Raw genomic sequence first — 22,910 nt, 5'->3', positions numbered from 1 at the left:
CAATCACACGAGGCATCTATGTGCAGTCACCAATCAGCAGCTAACGAGCCTATCTAGATATGCTTTTCAGAAAATAATATCAAGAAAATGAAGTAAATTAGAAAATAGAAGTAAATTAGAAAGTTGTTTAAAATTGCATATACTTTCTGTATCATGAAATAAAAAATTTGGGTTTCATGTCCCTTTAATTTGATATAAATAAAGCCATATAATTTAAGTCTCTTATTTTAATAATAGGAATATTTAGTTATAATTTAGGAAATAACTGATAATGACAGACAGCCACACTATGGGGGTAATTTAACAAGCTGTGAATGCAGCTGTTTCCGCAAGATCCTTCAGGCTCGTTGGAAATGTAAGTTAAAAAGAAGCGGTCTTAAGACCGATGCTCCTTAACTCGTCCGCCACATCTGAGGCGGCGAACAGCAATCAGCACGATCAGATTCGATCGGGTTGATTGACACCCCCTGCTAGCAGCCGATTGGTAGAGAATGTGCAGGGAGTTGCATTGCACAAGCATTTCACTAGTACTGCTTGTGCAATGATAAATGCAGACAGTGTATGCTGTCGGAATTTATGGATGTGCGGCAGGCAAGATCCGCTACAGCGGCTCATGTCCGCCTGCACAATGTGAAATCGGCCCCTATAACTTAAAGGGATAGGAAAGACAAAATTAAACTTGCATGATTCAGCTAGAGCAAGTCATTTTAAGACACTTTTCAATTCACTTCTATTTTCAAATGTGCTTCGTTCTCTTGGTAACCCTTGTTGAAAAAGAATACGCACATATCCTACACTAGTGGGAGCTAGCTGCTGATTGGTTCCACCAAACATTTGTCTCTTGTGATTGGCTAACTAGATGTGTTCAGCTAGCTGCCAGCAGTGCAATGCTGTTTCTTCAGCAAAGGATAACAAGAGAACAAAACAATTTTGTTAATGGAAGTTAATTGGAATTTTTATTTAAATTGTATGTTCTATACAAATCATGAAAGAAAATTTTGGTGTTTCCTGTCCCTTTAAGTAAAAATGACCTCTCTTCCTCCCATGCTTCTGCAATCTGCAGCTACACGTCTGCTCTCACTGCTGCTCTCAGCAGAATTTGTGCAGCATTGGTGACTCTGGAACTATATATAGGGGCCACATAAGATACCACAGTCAGAACTCGGTGGGCACTAATAATTGTCACCACTAAATCATATATATATATTACTGTACCTACTAAATCATATATATATATATATATATTACGGTACCTAATAAATCACATATATATATTACGGTGCCTACTAAATCACATATATATATTACGGTACCTAATAAATCACATATATATATTACGGTGCCTACTAAATCACATATATATATATATTACAGTACCTACTAAATCACATATATATATTACGGTACCTACTAAATCATATATATATATATATATATATATTACAGTACCTACTAAATCACATATATATATTACAGTACCTACTAAATCATATATATATATTACAGTACCTACTAAATCATATATATATATTACAGTACCTACTAAATCACATATATATATATTACAGTACCTACTAAATCATATATATATATTACGGTACCTAATAAATCACATATATATATATATATATATATATATATTACAGTACCTACTAAATCATATATATATATATATTACAGTACCTACTAAATCACATATATATATTACAGTACCTACTAAATCATATATATATATATATTACAGTACCTACTAAATCATATATATATATATTACAGTACCTACTAAATCATATATATATATTACGGTACCTACTAAATCATATATATATATATTACAGTACCTACTAAATCATATATATATATATATATTACAGTACCTACTAAATCATATATATATATATTACAGTACCTACTAAATCATATATATATATTACGGTACCTAATAAATCACATATATATATATTACGGTACCTAATAAATCACATATATATATTACGGTACCTAATAAATCATATATATATATTACGGTACCTAATAAATCATATATATATATTACGGTACCTAATAAATCATATATATATATATATTACGGTACCTACTAAATCACATATATATATATATTACGGTACCTAATAAATCATATATATATATATATATATTACGGTACCTACTAAATCACATATATATATATATTACGGTACCTAATAAATCACATATATATATTACGGTACCTAATAAATCACATATATATATTACGGTACCTAATAAATCATATATATATATATTACGGTACCTACTAAATCACATATATATATTACGGTACCTAATAAATCACATATATATATTACAGTACCTAATAAATCATATATATATATTACGGTACCTACTAAATCACATATATATATTACGGTACCTACTAAATCACATATATATATTACGGTACCTAATAAATCATATATATATATTACGGTACCTAATAAATCACATATATATATTACGGTACCTACTAAATCACATATATATATTACGGTACCTAATAAATCATATATATATATTACGGTACCTAATAAATCACATATATATATTACGGTACCTAATAAATCATATATATATATTACGGTACCTAATAAATCACATATATATATATATATTACGGTACCTAATAAATCACATATATATATATATATTACGGTACCTAATAAATCACATATATATATATATTACGGTACCTAATAAATCACATATATATATTACGGTACCTAATAAATCATATATATATATTACGGTACCTACTAAACCTCTGCACTGTGCCATGTAAGACTCATTTATCAAGGTCATCATCTAGCAAAGCTTTATTTAAACATTAAAGAAAGAAAAAAAAACATGGCAGCCAGGCATAGGTTTCTGAACTACTCTGTATAAGCCGTGTAAGTATTTTTCTTTCATGATTCAGATAGCGCAGATATTTTTTGAACAGCTTTCCAATGTACTTCTTTTTTCAAATTTTCTTTATTCTCTTGGTATCTTTTATCAAAGTAGTGACAATGCACTACTGTGAGCTAGCTGAACACATTGGATGAACCAATAACAGTAGGAAAATATGTGTAGCCAGCAATCAGCAGCTATCAATCAGTATTGCTTTGCTGCTCATGAGCCTGAATAGATCTGCTTTTCAACAAAGGATAACAAGGGAAGGGAGAAAATTATAGAATAGAATCAAGGTGGAAAGTTGTTTAAAACCACATGCTCTATTTAAATCATGAATGTGCAATTTTTAGTTTATTGTCCCTTTAAAGGGACATGAGAGCCAATTTTTTTCTTTCATGATTTAGAAAGAGCATGCCATTTCAAACAACTTTCTAATTTACTTCTATTATCTAATTTGCTTCATTCTCTTGATATCACTTGCTGAAAAGCATATATAGATATGCTCAGTAGCTGCTGATTGGTTGCTGCACCTAGAGGCCTTGTGTGATTGGCTCCCCATGTGCATTGCTATTTTTTCAACAAAGGATATCTAAAGAATTGAGCAAATTAGACAATAGAAGTAAATTGGAAAGTTGTTTAAAATTGCATGCCCTATCTGAATCATGAAAGTTTAATTTTGACTAGACTGTCCCTTTAAGCAAGTTTTTTTACACACTTTTATAATCCCAAACTTCCTAATGTTATACACTGTATGGCAGATCAGCAAGTGGGCAATACATGGGAGCATTCTGCATTTAAACACTTGTATAGATATATTGACACATACAGTAGATAGATAGAGCTAGATGATAGATAGATAGATAGATAGATAGATAGATAGATAGATAGATAGATACCAGATATGTTAGATAAATAGATATACAGATAGATGATAATGATGCATTTGTTAAAACTCATGGCTGCCTTGAAAGGATTAAAATGTGTGTCTTTATGTCTGGAGGCTGTTGTGCATGTCTGATCAGGGTCTGTATTGTCTGGGGGTCTCTCTCTATTCTAGCTGAGAACACAGATTAGTCATTATTGTACTCACCTAGGTCTGCTTCCTTTGACTGCAAAAGTAGACTCACAGGGAAAAGTAGCAATGAGCCAGGGTCAGGGCAAGGTCAGGGTCATGTGACTGATGACTAATTTCAGTATATGAAAATACAATTTTCACTCTATCAGTTTCAGTATATAGTATATTGATTTCACTATATAGAATATGTATTTCATTATATAAAATATGGTTTTCACTATATAAAATATGGTTTTCACTATATAGAATATGCATTTCCTTATATGAAATGGATTTCAGCACATGATATATGGATTTCATTATATGATATATGCTTTTCACTATATAGTATATGAATTTCATTATATGACATATATTTCAGTATATGACATGGATTTCAATATATGAAATATTGATTTCAGTATATGAAATATTGATTTCAGTATATGATATATGCATTTCAGTATATTACATATGGATTTCATTATATAGCATAGACATTTCAGTATATGACATATGTATTTCAGTATACAGCATATGGTTTTCAGTATATGGTATGTGGATTTCATTATATAGGATATACATTTCAGTATATGACATTGATTTCAGTATATGCCATGCAATTCAGTATATAACATATCGATTTCACTATATGGCATATGGGTTTCATTCTGTGATATATTGATTTCAGTATATAATATATTCATTTCAGTATATAATATATGGATTTCAGTATATAGTATATCAATTTCATTATATGATACATGGATTTCAGTATATGACATATGGATTTCACTATATAAAATATGCATTTCATTATATGATAAACATTTCTCACTATATGATGTAAACGATTCTGTGACGAACGCAAAGTATAAGCAAAGCTGAATTATGTCTCTAACGGCCCCTCATAGACGAACGCAAAGTATAAGCAAAGCTGAATTATGTCCCTAACGGCCCCTCATACTTTTGGTAGTCTAAAAACAAAGATTTATTATGTGCATTTTGCATAGAAAATTCTGTGAGTTTCAGCAAGTTTTAACAGTGTATGTGTGTGTGTGTGCATGAGTACCAGTCCAGTCGGACATATATTTTTTCTCCAATAAAGTTATTTTGTATAAAAGGGTATGTTTGTGATATTTTATAATGTCTTGGCTTTCCATCTGTTAGTCTGATAACACTTAAATTAATGGGTTTTTAGTATTCAACTATCCCAGAGACCTGCAGTCTTCTCCCTGTGTTGCAAACCTCTTTGCATCCTTTTGTACATTCAAATAGTGTGTGGAGTTTGGCTATTGAAAGGATGCCAATATTTTCCTGGACAGTCTACACCAGAATATTTATTGTTTAAAAAGATAGATAATCCCTTTATTACCCATTCCCCAGTTTTGCAGAACCAACACAGTTATATTAATATTTGTTTTACCTCTGTGATTACCTTATATCTAAGCTTTTGCAGACTGCCCCCTTATTTTAGTTCTTTTGACCGAATTGCATTTTAGCCAATCAGTGCTGACTCCTAGGTAAATCCACGTGCATGAGCACAATGTTATCTATATGGCACACATAAACTAACACCCTCTAAGAGGCGGCCTTCAAGGGCTAACAAATTAGCATACGAGCCTACCTAGGTTTAGCTTTCAACTAAGAATACCAAGAAAACAAAGCAACTTTGATGATAGAAGTAAATTGGAAAGTTGTTTAAAATGACATTCCCTATCTGAATAATGAAAGTTTATTTTTGATTAGACTGTCCCTTAAAGTACTGTTCGCCGGAGAACAGTTCCCGGCGATCTTAGCTTGTTTGCATTCGCCGCGGCGGGCGAACATATGCGATGTTCGATCCGCCCCCTATTAGTCATCATTGATGAAACTTTGACCCTGTGTCTCACAGTCTGATGACACATTTCAGCCAATCAGCAGCAGACACTTCCTCCCAGACCCTCCCAGCTACTGGGCAGCAGCCATTTTAGAGTCATAACAATCCTGTTGTCTTAGTGAGAGGAGGTTTAGTGCTGCTGCTGTTGATATTATAGGGAACTAGATAGCTAGGCTAGTGTATTTAGTGTCCACTACAGTCCTGAAGGACTCATCTAGTCTCTGCTGTAAGGACAGCACCCCAAAAAGCCCTTTTTAGGGCTAGAACTTCAGCCCAAAAAGCCCTTTTTAGGGCTATAACTTCAGTCGTTTTTTTTTTGTTTTTTTGGGTAATTTTATTTGCATTTGCCTGCCTGTCAGCCTGTGGCTCACAGCATATACTGTGATTAATTCTTCTGTGCCACCACTTATATCTGCTTAATATTAGTGTAAATTTAAAAAAAAAAACTTTTACCTCATTTTGCTAGTGTAATCTAATTTCATTTTCCATCAGGCCTGTGTGTCAGGTACACAGCATATATTGTGCCTAATTGCTCTGTTTTCCACCACTTATATCTGGTGTAACATTAGTGTAAATTTAAAAACAAACAAAAACTTTTACATCATTTTGCTAGTGTAATCTAATTTAATTTTCCATCAGGCCTGTGTGTCAGGCCCACAGCATATACTGAGATTAATAGCTCTGTTTTCCACCACTTATATCTGGTGTAACATCAGTGTAAATTTAAAAAAAATACAACTTTTACATCAGTCTGCTATTGTTATTTAATTTTAGTTGCCAGGCCAGCGTGCCACTAGTGCCAGCCTGTGTGTCAGGCTCCCAGCATATACTGTGCCTACTTCCATCCTGAGTGCCACCACTCCTATCTGGTGTAACATTAGTTTAAATTTTTTTAAAAAAAACTTTTACATCAGTCTGCTAGTGTTATTTAATCGCAGTTGCCTGCCTGCCAGCGTGTGTGCCAGGCCCACTTTCCAACTAGTGCCACCAATCATATTTGTTATAACAGTAGTGTAAATATTTTAAATAAAAACTTTTTGACTGTGAAACATCAGTCTTTTAGTGTAATCTAATTGTAGTTGCCTGCCTGCCAGCATGTGTGCCAGGCCCACTTGCCAAGTTAGTGGCACCACTCATATTTGTTGTAACAGTACTTTAAATATTTAAAATAAAAACTTTTTTGACTGTGAAACATCAGTCTGCTAGTGCAATTGAATTGCAGTTGCCTGCCTGCCAGCGTGTGTGTCAGGCCCACTTGCCAACTAGTGCCACCAATCATATTTGTTATAACAGTATTGTAAATATTTAAAAAAAAAAATATTTTTTGACTGTGAAATATCAGTCAGCTAGAGTAATCTAATTACAGTTGCCTTCCTGCCAGCGTGTGTGCCAGGCCCACTTGCCAAGTTAGTGGCACCACTATTGATCTATGTAATCTATGGATCTATCTATCAAAATATCGATCTCGTGGTTGTGCAAATGGACTGTTTGCGGTGCGTTAAACGGGGAGTTTGGTCTGTCACTTTGAAGCTGGCGTAACCCTTACACTACCTGATCGATACAACATCATACCTGATGTTTTAAAGCACGTTATTCCAAACAATTTAGGAATGTTAGGTAATTTATGCCCTTTATGGATTAAAATCAGACTCTGCATCAACTATGTAATTTTACGTGGGAGTTTTGCCATGGATCCCCCTCCGGCATGCCACAGTCCAGGTGTTAGTACCCTTGAAACAAGTTTTCCATCACTATTGTGGCCAGAAAGAGTCCCTGTGGGTTTTAAAATTCGGCTGCCCATTGAAGTCAATGGCGGTTCGTCCGGTTCGCCGGTTCGCGGACATTTGACAAAGTTCGCGTTCGCCGTTCACGAATGCAAAATTTTGGGTTCGCAACATCACTAATTATCAATTGACAGTCTATAAAAATGTAATACAATGAATAAAAAAACAACATGCTGGACTAGGTTTGCCAGGCATTCAATATCCTTTCTTGTATTTACTAATACATCATTTACCCATGTCAAAAAATTAGATTTAAAATAATGTTGTTTTTTAAAATCAACAACACTACTGCCTACTCACACAGGGATTACAAAAAGATGATATACACTGTAAAATATTATTTTTAATATACATAGGAAGCATCAACATTTTGTTTTATAATCCAGTACGTTTCTTCTGGCAAATCCAGAGCAGTGCGTTCATGGTATAAAGCAGACTCAGAGTCATGATATCACATACCTTTGTAGGTCTGAACATTTCTGAAGTAATATACAAGATAGCTGCAATTTTTGGCAAAGTGACTAAAATGTGTGCGTACTTTATACCTGATTGTAGTCAAACTTGAAAGTGTTGTAAAAGGTAATAACACACACTCTAATGAAACACACACACATACAGCACTCACATTCTCATACAACATACACACACATTCTCATACAACACACACACACATTCTCATACAACATCCAAACACACATTCTCATACAACAAACACACACACACATTCTCATACAACAAACACACACACATTCTCATACAACACTTACACTCTCATACAACACTTACACTCTGATACACCACACACATTCTCATACAGCATACACACACATTCTCATAAAACATATACACACATTCTCATACAACACTTACACTCTGATACAACACACACATTCTCATACAACATACACACACATTCTCATACAACATATACACACATTCTCATACAACACTTACACTCTGATACAACACACACATTCTCATACAACATACACACACATTCTCATACAACACTTACACTCTGATACAACACACACATTCTCATACAACATACACACACACACATTCTCATACAACAAACACACACATTCTCATACAACATACACACACATTCTCATACAGCATACACACACTCTCATACAACACTCACATTCTCATACAACAAACACACACTCATATTCTCATACAACAAACACACACATACACACATTCTCATACAACAAACACACACACACACATTCTCATACAACAAACACACACATTCTCATGCAACATACACACACACACACACACACACATTCTCATACAAGACACACGCACACATTCTAATACAACACACCCATTCTAATACAAAATACCCACACAACACAAACACTATATACTATCATACAACACACACACACATTCTCATACAACAAACACACAGACACATTCTCATACAACACACACACACATTCTCATACAACATATACACACACACACGTTCTCATACAAGACACACACACACATTCAAATACAACACACCCATTCTCATACAAAACACAGACACACCACACACACTATCATACAATGCATCGTTCTCATACAACACACACACACTATCATACAACACACACACCACATACTCTCATACAACACACACACACCACATACACTGTCATATAACACACACACCACAGACTTTCATACAAAACACGTACTCTCAAACAACAGACACACACGCCACATACACTGTCATATAACACACACACCACAGACTTTCATACAACACACATACTCTCATACAACAGACACACACACCACATACACTGTCATATAACACACACACACCACAGAATTTCATATAACACACATACTCTCATACAACAGACACACACACACCACATACACTGTCATATAACACACACACCACAGACTTTCATACAACACACATACTCTCATACAACAGACACACACACACACCACATACACTGTCATATAACACACACACACCACAGACTTTCACATAACACACATGCTCTTATACAACAGACACACACACCACATACACTGTCATATAACACACACACACCACAGACTTTCATACAACACACATACTCTCATACAACAGACACACACACCACATAAACTGTCATATAACACACACACCACAGAATTTCATACAACACACATACTCTCATACAACACACACACACACCACATACACTGTCATATAACACACACACACCACAGACTTTCACACAAACACATACTCTTATACAACAGACACACACACCACATACACTGTCATGTAACACACACACCACAGACTTTCACACAACACACATACTCTCATACAACAGACACACACACACCACATACACTGTCATATAACACACATACACCACAGACTTTCATACAACCCACATACTCTCATACAACAGACACACACACCACATACACTGTCATATAACACACACACACCGCATACACTGTCATATAACACACACACACCACAGACTTTCATACAACACACATACTCTCATACAACAGACACACACACACCACATACACTGTCATATAACACACACACACCACATACTTTCATACAACACACATACTCTTATACAACAGACACACACACACACCACATTCACTGTCATATAACACACACGCACCACAGACTTCCATACAACACACATACTCGCATACAACAGACACACACACACCACATACACTGTCATATAACACACACCACAGATTTTCATACAACACACATACTCTCATACAACAGACACACACACACACACACCACATACACTGTCATATAACACACACACACCACAGACTTTCATACAACACGCATACTCTCATACAACAGACACACACATACACCACATACACTGTCATATAACACACACACCCCATACTTTCATACAACACACATACTCTCATACAACAGACACATACACACACCACATACACTGTCATATAACACACACACACCACAGACTTTCATACAACACACATACTCTCATACAACAGACACACACACACCACATACACTGTCATATAACACACACACACCACAGACTTTCATACAACACACATACTCTCATACAACAGACACACACACACACCCCATACACTGTCATATAACACACACACACCACATACTTTCATTCAACACACATACTCTCATACAACAGACACACACACACCACATACACTGTCATATAACACACACACCACAGATTTTCATACAACACACATACTCTCATACAACAGACACACACACCACATACACTGTCATATAACACACACACACCACAGACTTTCATACAACACACATACTCTCATACAACAGACACACACACACACACCATACACTGTCATATAACACACACACACCACATACTTTCATTCAACACACATACTCTCATACAACAGACACACACACACACCACATACACTGTCATATAACACACACACCACAGATTTTCATACAACACACATACTCTCATACAACAGACACACACACCACATACACTGTCATATAACACACGCACACCACAGACTTTCATACAACACACATACTCTCATACAACAGACACACACACCACATACACTGTCATATAACACAGACACACCACAGACTTTCATACAACACACATACTCTCATACAACAGACACACACCCCATACACTGTCATATAACACACACACCACAGATTTTCATACAACACACATACTCTCATACAACAGACACACACACCACATACACTGTCATATAACACACACACACCACAGACTTTCATACAACACACATACTCTCATACAACAGACACACACACACCTCCTACAAAACACACACAAGTTGCAACCCAATAAAACATGATGTTGTCACCCAGTAATGGGTCCAGACCCGTGGTTTGAAGAACCCTGGTATAAAGATTTGTGTACTCTCCGTGTCATTAGAAAGAAATAAAGCTTTTTAGTCTCACATTGTCATAGTTGCCAACATTTAAAAAAAAATTCCAGAGACACTTTGCAGCAGAGCAAGCAAGCGGGTTACTGGAGTATTGACGACCTACTGTTCAACTGCTCCGCCCACTCAGTTCTGCAATCAAAACACACCCATTTGAAAGTAATAGTATAATTTAGACTTATCCATAGTTTATTATACAGATTACAGCACCAAGCTCTTACACCTACCCAGTCTCTGGAACACATTCTGGGCATATGGTTATTTTTACAACACAGCATCAAAATTAGAAAGACAAATAATATGTGAACCCATTCAATAATAATAACAATATTCCATTAGGAATGAATTATATTTAAATAATACACTATATCTATTTATCATCTATCTATCTGTATATGTGTGTGTGTGTGTGTGTATATATATATGCAAACAACAAATGTGCAAAGGAGATTTTCAGGGACATTTCCAGGGACACAAAAAATCCAGGGACATACAACAAAATCCAGGGACTGTCCCTGGAAATCAGGGACTGTTGGCAACTATGCATTGTTAGCAATAAATTCTCAGTAAAATGACTTTACATATGAAGTTGTGAAGCTGGAAAAAGTTTAGTGAACTTTGTTCAATGACTTTTAACTTATATATATGTGTTAATGCCTGTGTGAACTTAGGACTCGCACAGAGGGGAAGAGTAAAAAAGGTTTTCATTTTATTGTGTGGGAACCATGGAAAAGAGGCGGCACCTCTGAAAGGAGGGGCATAGGAAGGGAGAGAAATGAGGATATTAGAAAACTTAAGAGTTGTGAAGTAAAGAAAAGAGAACAAAAGGTAAAGAATGTGAGAGATGTGAATGGGAAAAGGTGGGGAGTGGAAGGGGTGAGATAGAGAGAGTGGGGGGAAGAAGAGAGACTGATAAAAAAGAGAAGATTGGATATAGGGAGGAGGAAGTGTTGTTAGAAAAAAGGGAGAGCAGAGGGAGGATTGGTAAAGAACTAGCAGAGAATAAAACAGAAACAAGAGACTACAGTAGTAGAATACATTACACCAAGTCCTGAGAGTTCTGTATTCACAGATATAACACAGCAAGAAGGTGACAGAGGAGACTCAGAGAACTGACAGACATTGCCAGGTAAATACACACACACACACCACATACTTTCATACAACACATATACTCTTATACAACAGACACACACACACCACATACACTGTCATACACACACACACCACATACTTTCATACAACACATATACTCTCTCATACAACAGACACACACCACATACACTGTCATATAACACACACACACACCACAGACTTTCATACAACACACATACTCTTATACAACAGACACACACACACACACACACCACATACACTGTCATACACACACACCACAGACTTTCATACAATACACATACTCTCATACAACAGACACACACACCACATAGGGTTGCCACCTGTCCCTTAAAATACAGAACACTTATAAGTTACACATGCTGCAGGGTGTGCAGGGAGGAACATGAATAGTGCTGTCCAGAAACACAATACATGTTCCTCCCTGCACACCCTGCAGTATGTGTAACTCATAAGTGTCCAGGAAAACATGGCTGAGGTGGCAACCCTACCACATACACTGTCATACACACACACCACAGAATTTCATACAACACATATACTCTCATACAACAGACACACACCACATACACTGTCATACACACACACACCACAGACTTTCATACAACACATATACTCTAATACAACAGACACACACACACACCACATACACTGTCATATAACACACACACACCACAGACTTTCATACAACACACATAGCTCGTCGCACACGCAGTATTAACCTCTTCTCTGCTGGAACAAATGCTCATGTGCACTTTATAAGTGGGAAATGAAATGCTTGGTGGCTTTTTTATGTGAGTTTATTAATGACAAATGTTACACTTTATTATGGCAGAAAGTAAATGTTCATCTGGATACATTTTATAGAAAATGAGTCATGTGTCATACTGCATGATAGTTACAATGTCACTGTCACATTCTGTGGAGGTGGAGGGTACCTGATACATTGTACACGAGATGGGTAGTGGGGATAATTCTCTCCAGCGTCACCAGGTGCTATGTTCTTTTATGTAGCTGATTTATTAAAGGGTCATTAAAGTGATGGTAAATTTCAGACTATAAGAATGTTGCAATTAAAAATATATCAGTATACAAGTAAAACCACATCATTAGTTTTTTTAAAAAGAGAGTATAAATATTTTATAATAAAATATTTATAATCCCAATTGGTATTGTCTGTACCTCTGCCCCCTTCATTTCCTCTTTCGGCTGGGCTGTGATGTATAGAGCAGTCACACCCCCTCTCTACATAGGCTTTCTAAGGGCTTTAAAGGGGCTGGACTTCAAGATTGTCATATGACACACACGTTGATTGGATGTTCACTGGAATTGTCATTAAAAAAAGAGTTGATCCAAATGGGCCGGCATAACATTGCAATAGAAACATTACTATAGGCACAGATTTAACCCTTTCACAGATAGATTAAAAACAAAAAAAGTACACATATACTTCTTTAATGGCAAAGATTAAATATATGGCATTTGATTAGTTAAGGTTTACTATCACTTTAAACACTTTGGGACTGTAATATAAAATGTTTAATTATGTGCACACTCTCTTGTATTGTCTGTTTAATATATCCCTGTAATTGTCCTCAGCAGAAGAGATAGATAAGGAAAAAACCTAGGTTTTAACATGGGGCATGCCCAATACTTTATAGAAACTAACGCCTAGATTTAGAGTTTTGTCGGTAAAGACCCGCGGTGCTAAAGCTGCTTTTTTTTCCAGTGCACCCTTAACCCAACGCTGGCTCAGAAAAGGGAGCGTTGAGCATAATTTAGCGCCACTTCAACCCTCAATACCAGCGTTGCTTACGGTAGAGGTAAGCTTGAAAAATGTGCTTGTGCACGATATCCCCATAGGAAACAATGGGGCTGAGCTGGCCGAAAAAAAACCTAACACCTGCAAAAAAGCAGCGTTCAGCTCCTAACGCAGCCCCATTGTTTCCTATGGGGAAACACTCTCTAAGTCTACACCTAACACCCTAACATGAACCCTGAGTCTAAACACCCCTAACCTTACACTTATTAACCCCTAATCTGCCTTCCCCGCTATCGCTGACACCTGCATAATGTTATTAACCCCTAATCTGCCGCTCCGGACAACGCCGCAACCTACATTATAGCTATGAACCCCTAATCTGCTGTCCCTAACATCGCCGACACCTACATTTTATTTATTAATCCCTAATCTGCCCCCCCAACGTCGCCGACACCTACCTACACTTATTAACCCCTAATCTGCAGACCGGACCTCGCCGCCACTATAATAAAATGTATTAACCCCTAAACCGCCATACTCCCACCTCGCAAACACTATAATACATTTTATTAACCCCTAATCTGCCCTCCCTAACATCACCGCCACCTACCTAAATTATTAACCCCTAATCTCCCGCCCCCAACGTCGCTGCTACTATAATAAAGTTATTAACCCCTAAACCTAAGTCTAACCCTAATATAATTTAAATTTAACTAAATAAATTTACTATAATTAAATAAATTAATCCTATTTAAAACTAAATACTTACCTATAAAATAAACCCTAATATAGCTACAATATAATTAATAAATACATTGTAGCTATTTTAGGGTTTATATTTATTTTACAGGAAACTTTGTATTTATTTTAACTAGGTACAATAGCTATTAAATAGTTATTAACTATTTAATAGCTACCTAGTTAAATAATTAAAAAATTACCTGTAAAATAAATCCTAACCTAAGTTACAAATACACGTAACACTACACTATCAATAAATTAATTTAAAAAATTACCTACAATTAGCTAAGCTAAAATACAATTAAATAAACTAATCTATAATACAAAAAAAACAACAACACTAAATTACAGAAAATAAAAAAAATTACAAGAAGTTTAAACTAATTACACCTAATCTAAGCCCCCTAATAAAATAAAAAAGCCCCCCAAAATAATAAAATACCCTACCCTTCTAAATTACAAAGTGATCAGCTCTTTTACCAGCCCTTAAAAGGGCTTTTTGCGGGGCATTGCCCCAAAGTAATCAGCTCTTTTACCTGTAAAAAAAATACAACCCCCCCAACATTAAAACCCACCACCCACATACCCCTACTCTAACCCACCCAAACCCCCCTTAAATAAACCTAACACTAACCCCCTAAAGATCTCCCTACCCTGAGTCGTCTTCACTCAGCCGAGCCTAATTCTTCATCCAAGCGGAGCAAGAAGAGGTCCTCCATCCGGTAGAAGTCTTCATCCAAGCGGGGCAGAAGAGGTCCTCCATCCGGTAGAAGTCTTCATCCAAGCGGGGCAGAAGAGGTCTTCCATCCGATTGAAGTCTTCATCCAAGCGGCGTCTTCTATCTTCATCCATCCGGAACGGAGCCATCTTCCATCCAGCCAACGCGGAGCCATCCTCTTCAACCGACGGACTAACGATGAATGACGGTTCCTTTAAGGGACGTCAATCAAGATGGCGTCCCTCGAATTCCGATTGGCTGATAGGATTCTACCAGCCAATCGGAATTGAGGTAGGAAAAATCTGATTGGCTGATTCAATCAGCCAATCAGATTGAAGTTCAATCCGATTGGCTGATCCAATCAGCCAATCGGATTGACCTCGCATTCTATTGGCTGATCGGAACAGCAGTGGCAGATTAGGGGTTAATAAGTGTAGGTAGGTGGAGGCGACGTTGGGGGGGCAGGTTAGGGGTAATAAATATAATATAGGTGTCGGCGATGTTAGGGGCAGCATATTAGGGGTTCATAGGTATAATGTAGGTTGCGGCGGTGTCCGGTCGGCAGATTAGGGGTTAAAAAAATGTATTATAGGGTTTGCGATGTGGGGGGGCCTCGGTTTAGGGGTTCATAGGTAGTTTATGGGTGTTAGTGTACTTTGTAGCACTGTAGTTAAGAGCTTTATGTTCCCGCGTTAGCCCATAAAGCTCTTAACTACTGACTTTTTTTGACGGTAGGAGTCTTGTCGGTAGAGGCTCTACCGCTCACTTCTTCCAAAACTCGTAATACCAGCATTAGGCAAATCCCATTGAAAAGATAGGATACGCAATTGACGTAAGGGGATCTGCGGTAGCCTTGAGTCGCGGAATGAAAGTGAGCGGTAGACCCTTTTCTGCCTGACTCTAAATACCAGCGGGCGTTAAAAAGCAGCGTTAGGACCCCTTAACGCTGCTTTTGATGGCTAACGCCAAACTCTAAATCTAGGCGTAAATCTTTACACTTAAATCTCCAATATTTAAGCAACAAAAATATATTTTTTTTAAACACACCCACCTATATTTCTCTGGATTTTCTTTGCTCTCAATTCACCATTATATCTAGTATTTACTATTCCTTTAAAATTAGAGATATTAGTGAACTTTAGAACTGGCTGCATAGAACAGGAACTGGTGAAGCAGGAAAGGCTGATGGGATCTCACAAGACTAGTACAGAGTAACAGAGTAACAGTACAGAGTAACAGAGTAACAGTACAGAGTAACAGAGTAACAGTACAGAGTAAAAGTACATTGTATTATATAACACAGTGAATGTAATTTGACCTGTGCCATATTTTAGGAGTGTCAGATTCTCATACATATATTTGTTTTATCTGCAGAATGGACCCTGCAGAGTTAGAGGAACTTGTTAAAAAAATGGAGGGAATGGAATTCCCTATGGGTGAAATTGAGGGGATCATACTTCCTCAGTCGACTTGTGACTCTTGGGATGCAATCCAGAAATTCCAGGCACGAGAAGATGATATTTTGATAGCAACATATCCCAAAGCAGGTGAGTACAAGCATTATTATGCATTTTATTCTGGAATCTGGCATCATACATGACTGGGACATGAAAGTCAAAATTAAATGCTCCTCATTTAAATAGAGCTTACAAATTTTACATATATGTGCCTAATTGGCCTTAGTAGAGGTGATAACATACTATAATGTAAAACAATGCAAATTTTTCTAGCTTCGTTACAGTAGCAAACCACGTCTACTCCAATAACAATTCTAGATTAGCTCCTCCAAGTAAAGCAAGTTGTTGGGGTGTGTTGACAAAAACAAACAATTATTGTAAACAAAATGTCAATGTATGCAGAAAATATCCAAATTTGGTTGGTATGTTAATTTAGCGAAAGACAATATGAATTGTACCCTCATTAATGTAACGTACCTGTGTAAAATGTTGGCTGTGTATTCATAACAGATAATAATAATATCAATTATCATCATAATAAATAATTACCCAGAAGAAAAGCCATACACAAGCTACAACAGGCCTTGAGGGCCATACCCTTGAGGGCCATACACAAGCTACAATGGGCCTTGAGGGCCATACACAAGCTGCAATGGGCCTTGAGGGCCATACTCAAGCTGCAATGGGCCTTGAGGGCCATACACAAGCTACAACAGGCCTTGAGGGCCATACACAAGCTACAATGGGCCTTGAGGGCCATACACAAGCTACAATGGGCCTTGAGGGCCATACACAAGCTACAACAGGCCTTGAGGGCGATACACGAGTTACAACGGGCCTTGGGGGCCATACACAGGCTACAACAGGACTTGAGGGCGATACACAAGTTACAACGGGCCTTGAGGGCCATAGACCTGCTACACAGGACTTGAGGGCCATACACAAGCTACAGCAGACCTTGAGGGCCATAGACAAGCTACAGCAGGCCTTGAGGGCCATACACAAGCTACAACAGGCCTTGAGGGCCATAGACAAGCTACAGCAGGCCTTGAGGGCCATAGACAAGCTATAACAGGCCTTGAGGGCCATAGACAAGCTAAAGCAGGCCTTGAGGGCCATACACAGGCTACAACAGGCCTTGAGGGCCATACACAAGCTACAACAGGCCTTGAGGGCCATAGACAAGCTATAACAGGCCTTGAGGGCCATAGACAAGCTAAAGCAGGCCTTGAGGGCCATACACAAGCTACAACAGGCCTTGAGGGCCATACACAAGCTACAACAGGCCTTGAGGGCCATACACAAGCTATAACAGGCCTTGAGGGCCATAGACAAGCTAAAGCAGGCCTTGAGGGCCATACACAGGGTACAACAGGCCTTGAGGGCCATACACAAGCTACAACGGGCCTTGAGGGCCATACACAAGCTACAACGGGCCTTGAGGGCCATACACAAGCTACAACAGGCCTTGAGGGCCATAGACAAGCTACAGCAGGCCTTGAGGGCCATAGACAAGCTACAACAGGCCTTGAGGGCCATACACAAGCTACAACGGGCCTTGAGGGCCATAGACAAGCTACAACGGGCCTTAAGTAACCCCCTGTCGTAATATGATTTCTTTTTGTCTGCCACATAAAACTAAACATGTTCTATCCATTACTAGATAAGTTAACCCGTTGGCTGCCATATATTGCAGCAATATCTGGCAAACAAAGACTTTATCCTATTACTATATAGAAGTCAATTTGGGCAGGGAACTGAGCCATTGAAAGACACCCCCTTTCCATGTTAAAAAAGTGACTTTATAGAATTCCAGCGAAATAGAAGGACATTTTATTATTCTTAAAAAATCTCACCAGCCCAGAGAGTTTTATAGAATCAGACCCTAAGACATGTTTTGTAATAGTGGGAATGTAGTTTCCTATCTCTCCCTGCATGTCAGGTCATGGGACAGCATCTGAGAGCAGGACAAATGCAGTCACATCACATGGAATTTATTAATGTGCATCTTAGCAAGGATGTGCAGCTCTTATTTGCTGCCATGCATGTAGCATAGCTTGAAAACTACTGGTGACCACTTTTGTGCACCATGTAGTTGGTACATTTTGTTACTGGTCTAATGAATACAGACAGATACATGTGACGTTTATACAGTATTGTGCAAATGCTTGACAGTCACTCACAAACCATTACGAACTTTGCTGTATCCTTGAATAATTGAAGGGACAGTCTAGTCAAAATTCAACTTTCATGATTCATATAGGGCATGTAATTTTAAACAAGTTTCCAATTTACTTTTATCATCACATTTGATTTGTTCTCTTGGTATTCTTCTATGATTGCTAAACCTAGGTAGGCTCATATGCTAATTTCTAAGTGCTTGAAGGCCGCCTCTTATCTCAGTGCATTTTGACCGTTTTTTTTTTACAGCTAGACAGCGCGAGTCTGTCTAGCAGAGGATTAGATACAAGGCAATCGCAGAGGTAAAAAGTATATTAATACAACTGTGTTGGTTATGCAAAACTGGGGAATGGTAAATAAAGGGATTATCTATTTTTTAAACAATAAAGATTCTGGAGTAGGCTGTCCCTTTTAGGTAAACTGACGATTCTGCACAAAATAAATTCTAACATTTTCCTTGTTGGTAACATAAATCTTTTAATTATTTTGTGTTTTTTGAGCACTATGAAACAGAATAATCTGACTTTATTTGCAGGGACCACGTGGATGCAGGAGATTGTGGATCTGATCTTGCTGGAGGCCGATGTGGATAAAAGCATGCGTGCCCCTTGCTTTATCAAAGTGCCCTTTATAGATCTGGTGCCAATGAAACCCATGAAGTCAGGTAATTGGATAAACCAGTGGAGATCCGATATATCCGGTAATGTATAGGCGCTTATAGTCTTACTAGAAATTCTGTTATAACGGATATTACACTCAGCATTTGATCCTCCAGTAAAGCAATAGAAAGGGCAAAAATGAAATGTGCACACAGGTAAATTTCAATGTGAAATAGAAGCATTTTTGCAGTATACTTCCATAAGCAAAAATGCTTCTAATAAAAGTTATCGTTGTTTTTCTGCAGCATATGCACATATCCTGTTTCAGAGAGTCAGTAGTGGCTTGTATGAAACAAATGATGTCTTCAAAAGCAATACACACTACTGTCAGATCTCTGAGAAAGCATTGTGTTTGAATAATAGTACATGGCCCTCCCAGGACAGGCGTATGCTGATAGAAACAGTAAAAACTAATGGAAGTATATTACAAAAATGCTTCTGTTTCATTTTTGACCTTTCTATCCCTTTAAAGGGATATTATACACTGGATTTTCTTTGCATACATGTTTTGTAGATGATACATTTATATTTTATTATTATTATTATTATTTATTTATAAAGCGCCAACAGATTCCGCAGAGCTGTATATATATATATATATATAGCCCATACAGTTTTTTTTTTTGTTTTTTTTTAATGTATAGTTTTGCTTATTTGTAACCTATGCATGACATGGGGTCTAGGGTCACTATGAACAAATAAACATGAGAAGCCAATAACGTGCGTTTCTAGGACCTGTAATGACCATTTGTGTACTACTGTACTAATATATTGCGGTATAGCAAGTAACTTGAGGACCTTGGGTATGTAAGCAATAATATGGTAATAGGGCATTCTTGTGAGTAATGTGAGGCTCCAGAGAAAAAAATATTCCCAGCCTAGAATTCTTAATAGTATTCTAATGTGTGCACGTGGGTTTGGGTAATGTAATTTATATAGGTATTGAGATGTCAGTTAGATGGAAAAGCTGTTATACTGGCAATATATGTTAACAAGTGGGTTACGTTTAATATGAACCTGGGGTGTCTTTCCATAACATGGAGATGTGGAATCTTTATTCTACATAGTCAGATTGTAATCTTTCTAGGGAGCATGCCATGGCCATGTAATTCCTGCCATAGTCTGCTTTTACTGACTTGTCTTTATTGTACCACATATATATATATATTTATATATATATATATATATATATATATACTGTGTGTGTGTATATATAGCCTGTCAGTGCTCAGACCATACGTCGCACACTGCATCAAATTGGTCTGCATGGCTGTCGTCCCAGAAGGAAGCCTCTTCTAAAGATGATGCACAAGAAAGCCCACAAACAGTTTGCTGAAGACAAGCAGACTAAGGACATGGATTACTAGAACCATGTCCTGTGGTCCGATGAGACCAAGATAAACTTATTTAGTTCAGAAGGTGTCAAGCGTGTGGGGCAGCAACCAGGTGAGGAGTACAAAGGCAAGTGTGTCTTGCCTACAGTCAAGCACGGTGGTGGGAGTGTCATGGTCTGGGCCTGCATGAGTGCTGCCGGCACTAGGGGGCTACAGTTCATTAAGGGAACCACGAATGCCAACATATACTGTAACATACTGAAGCAGAGCATGATCCCCTCCCTTCGGAGACTGGGCCGCAGGGCAGTATTCCAACATGATAACGACCCTGCAGGCTACAGAATTTTAAATGCTTAGGGCAGCACAAAACCTAAATTTTTTTATTTTTTTTATTTTTTTTTTTAAATATCTTTATTGATCTTAGCCATTGAAAAAATAACAATACAGAAACACGATAAATTAACATATGTTCTACATAAGCACGGTCTCGCAGGACCGACAAGGTCTCGCAGGACCAGCAGGTTCTCACAGGATCAGTATGATTCAGTAATACAGCCACACTAGAAGATCATTAGCAATCCTATGAAATTAATAATGTTCCTGAACCCAACTCCGATATGGAGTATAAAAAAAGAATGGCTAATTTTTCAACCTATATATAAAAGAAAAAAGCAAAACAAAATAAACAGATAGAAAAAGGGGAAAAGAGAAGAAAAAAAAAAAAAATGATCAGCGAAGAGGGGGAGAGATCTAGTCCCCCACTCCTCCGCCAAAAATCCAGGCGAACTACCCCGCACCATAAGTGTCGAGTCTCGAATAGAATTATTCTACCACCACCCTATTTCTAATCCAGGAATCTGGAAATACCCCATCTAAAACCAGTTCTGCAAAGCTTATTGAAGCCAAGAAGGGTCTCAGTATCTGTCTCTGAACGTCACTAGGATATGTCTTAATAACCGGGGCCCAGCCCACCAGAAACTCTTTAATTTTTCTCTCAGATGCAAACAGTAAATGAAAGGATTCAAAGACAATCTGGGCTTGGATGTCCCTCAAGACTTGTGTAAGACTAGGAGGACTCTTCATTATCCATTTTTTAAAAATATTGAACCTCACTGTTAGTATAATTGTGTTCAGAATACGCCTCCTTTCTCCTCCTTTTCTTTCCGGGAGGAGCAAGACTATATCTTCAAATGAGAAGAAAATAGCACCTGAGAAGACCCTATTATACCAGAACTGAATCTTCATCCATAATTGAGATATCTTGGGACAAGTCCATAACATGTGGTACAGATCCGCCCGGATGTACGCGCAGTGTT

At 37.5% G+C, this 22,910-nt stretch overlaps 1 protein-coding gene across 4 annotated transcripts in view; it reads left to right on the top strand.

Moving 5' to 3' along the window:
• The first annotated feature begins 12,354 nt into the window (after positions 1 to 12,354).
• LOC128642255 (sulfotransferase 1C2) overlaps positions 12,355 to 22,910 on the top strand; it is a 62,772-nt gene continuing 52,216 nt past the window's right edge. Inside the window, exons 1-4 of one of the 4 annotated variants that reach the window (XM_053694961.1) lie at positions 12,403 to 12,436; positions 12,681 to 12,737; positions 17,338 to 17,510; positions 20,137 to 20,265. In XM_053694961.1, coding sequence (XP_053550936.1) covers positions 17,339 to 17,510; positions 20,137 to 20,265 — 301 coding nt within the window. In that variant the 5' untranslated portion in view covers positions 12,403 to 12,436; positions 12,681 to 12,737; position 17,338. The other 3 variants (XM_053694960.1, XM_053694959.1, XM_053694958.1) reach the window with 3 other exon arrangements.

This window comes from Bombina bombina, chromosome 11 (genome assembly GCF_027579735.1).
Source record: "Bombina bombina isolate aBomBom1 chromosome 11, aBomBom1.pri, whole genome shotgun sequence".
NCBI classification, from domain to species: domain Eukaryota; kingdom Metazoa; phylum Chordata; class Amphibia; order Anura; family Bombinatoridae; genus Bombina; species Bombina bombina.
The sequence above is the reverse complement of the archived record's forward strand: the minus strand, read 5'-3'. Positions and strand labels throughout refer to the sequence as shown.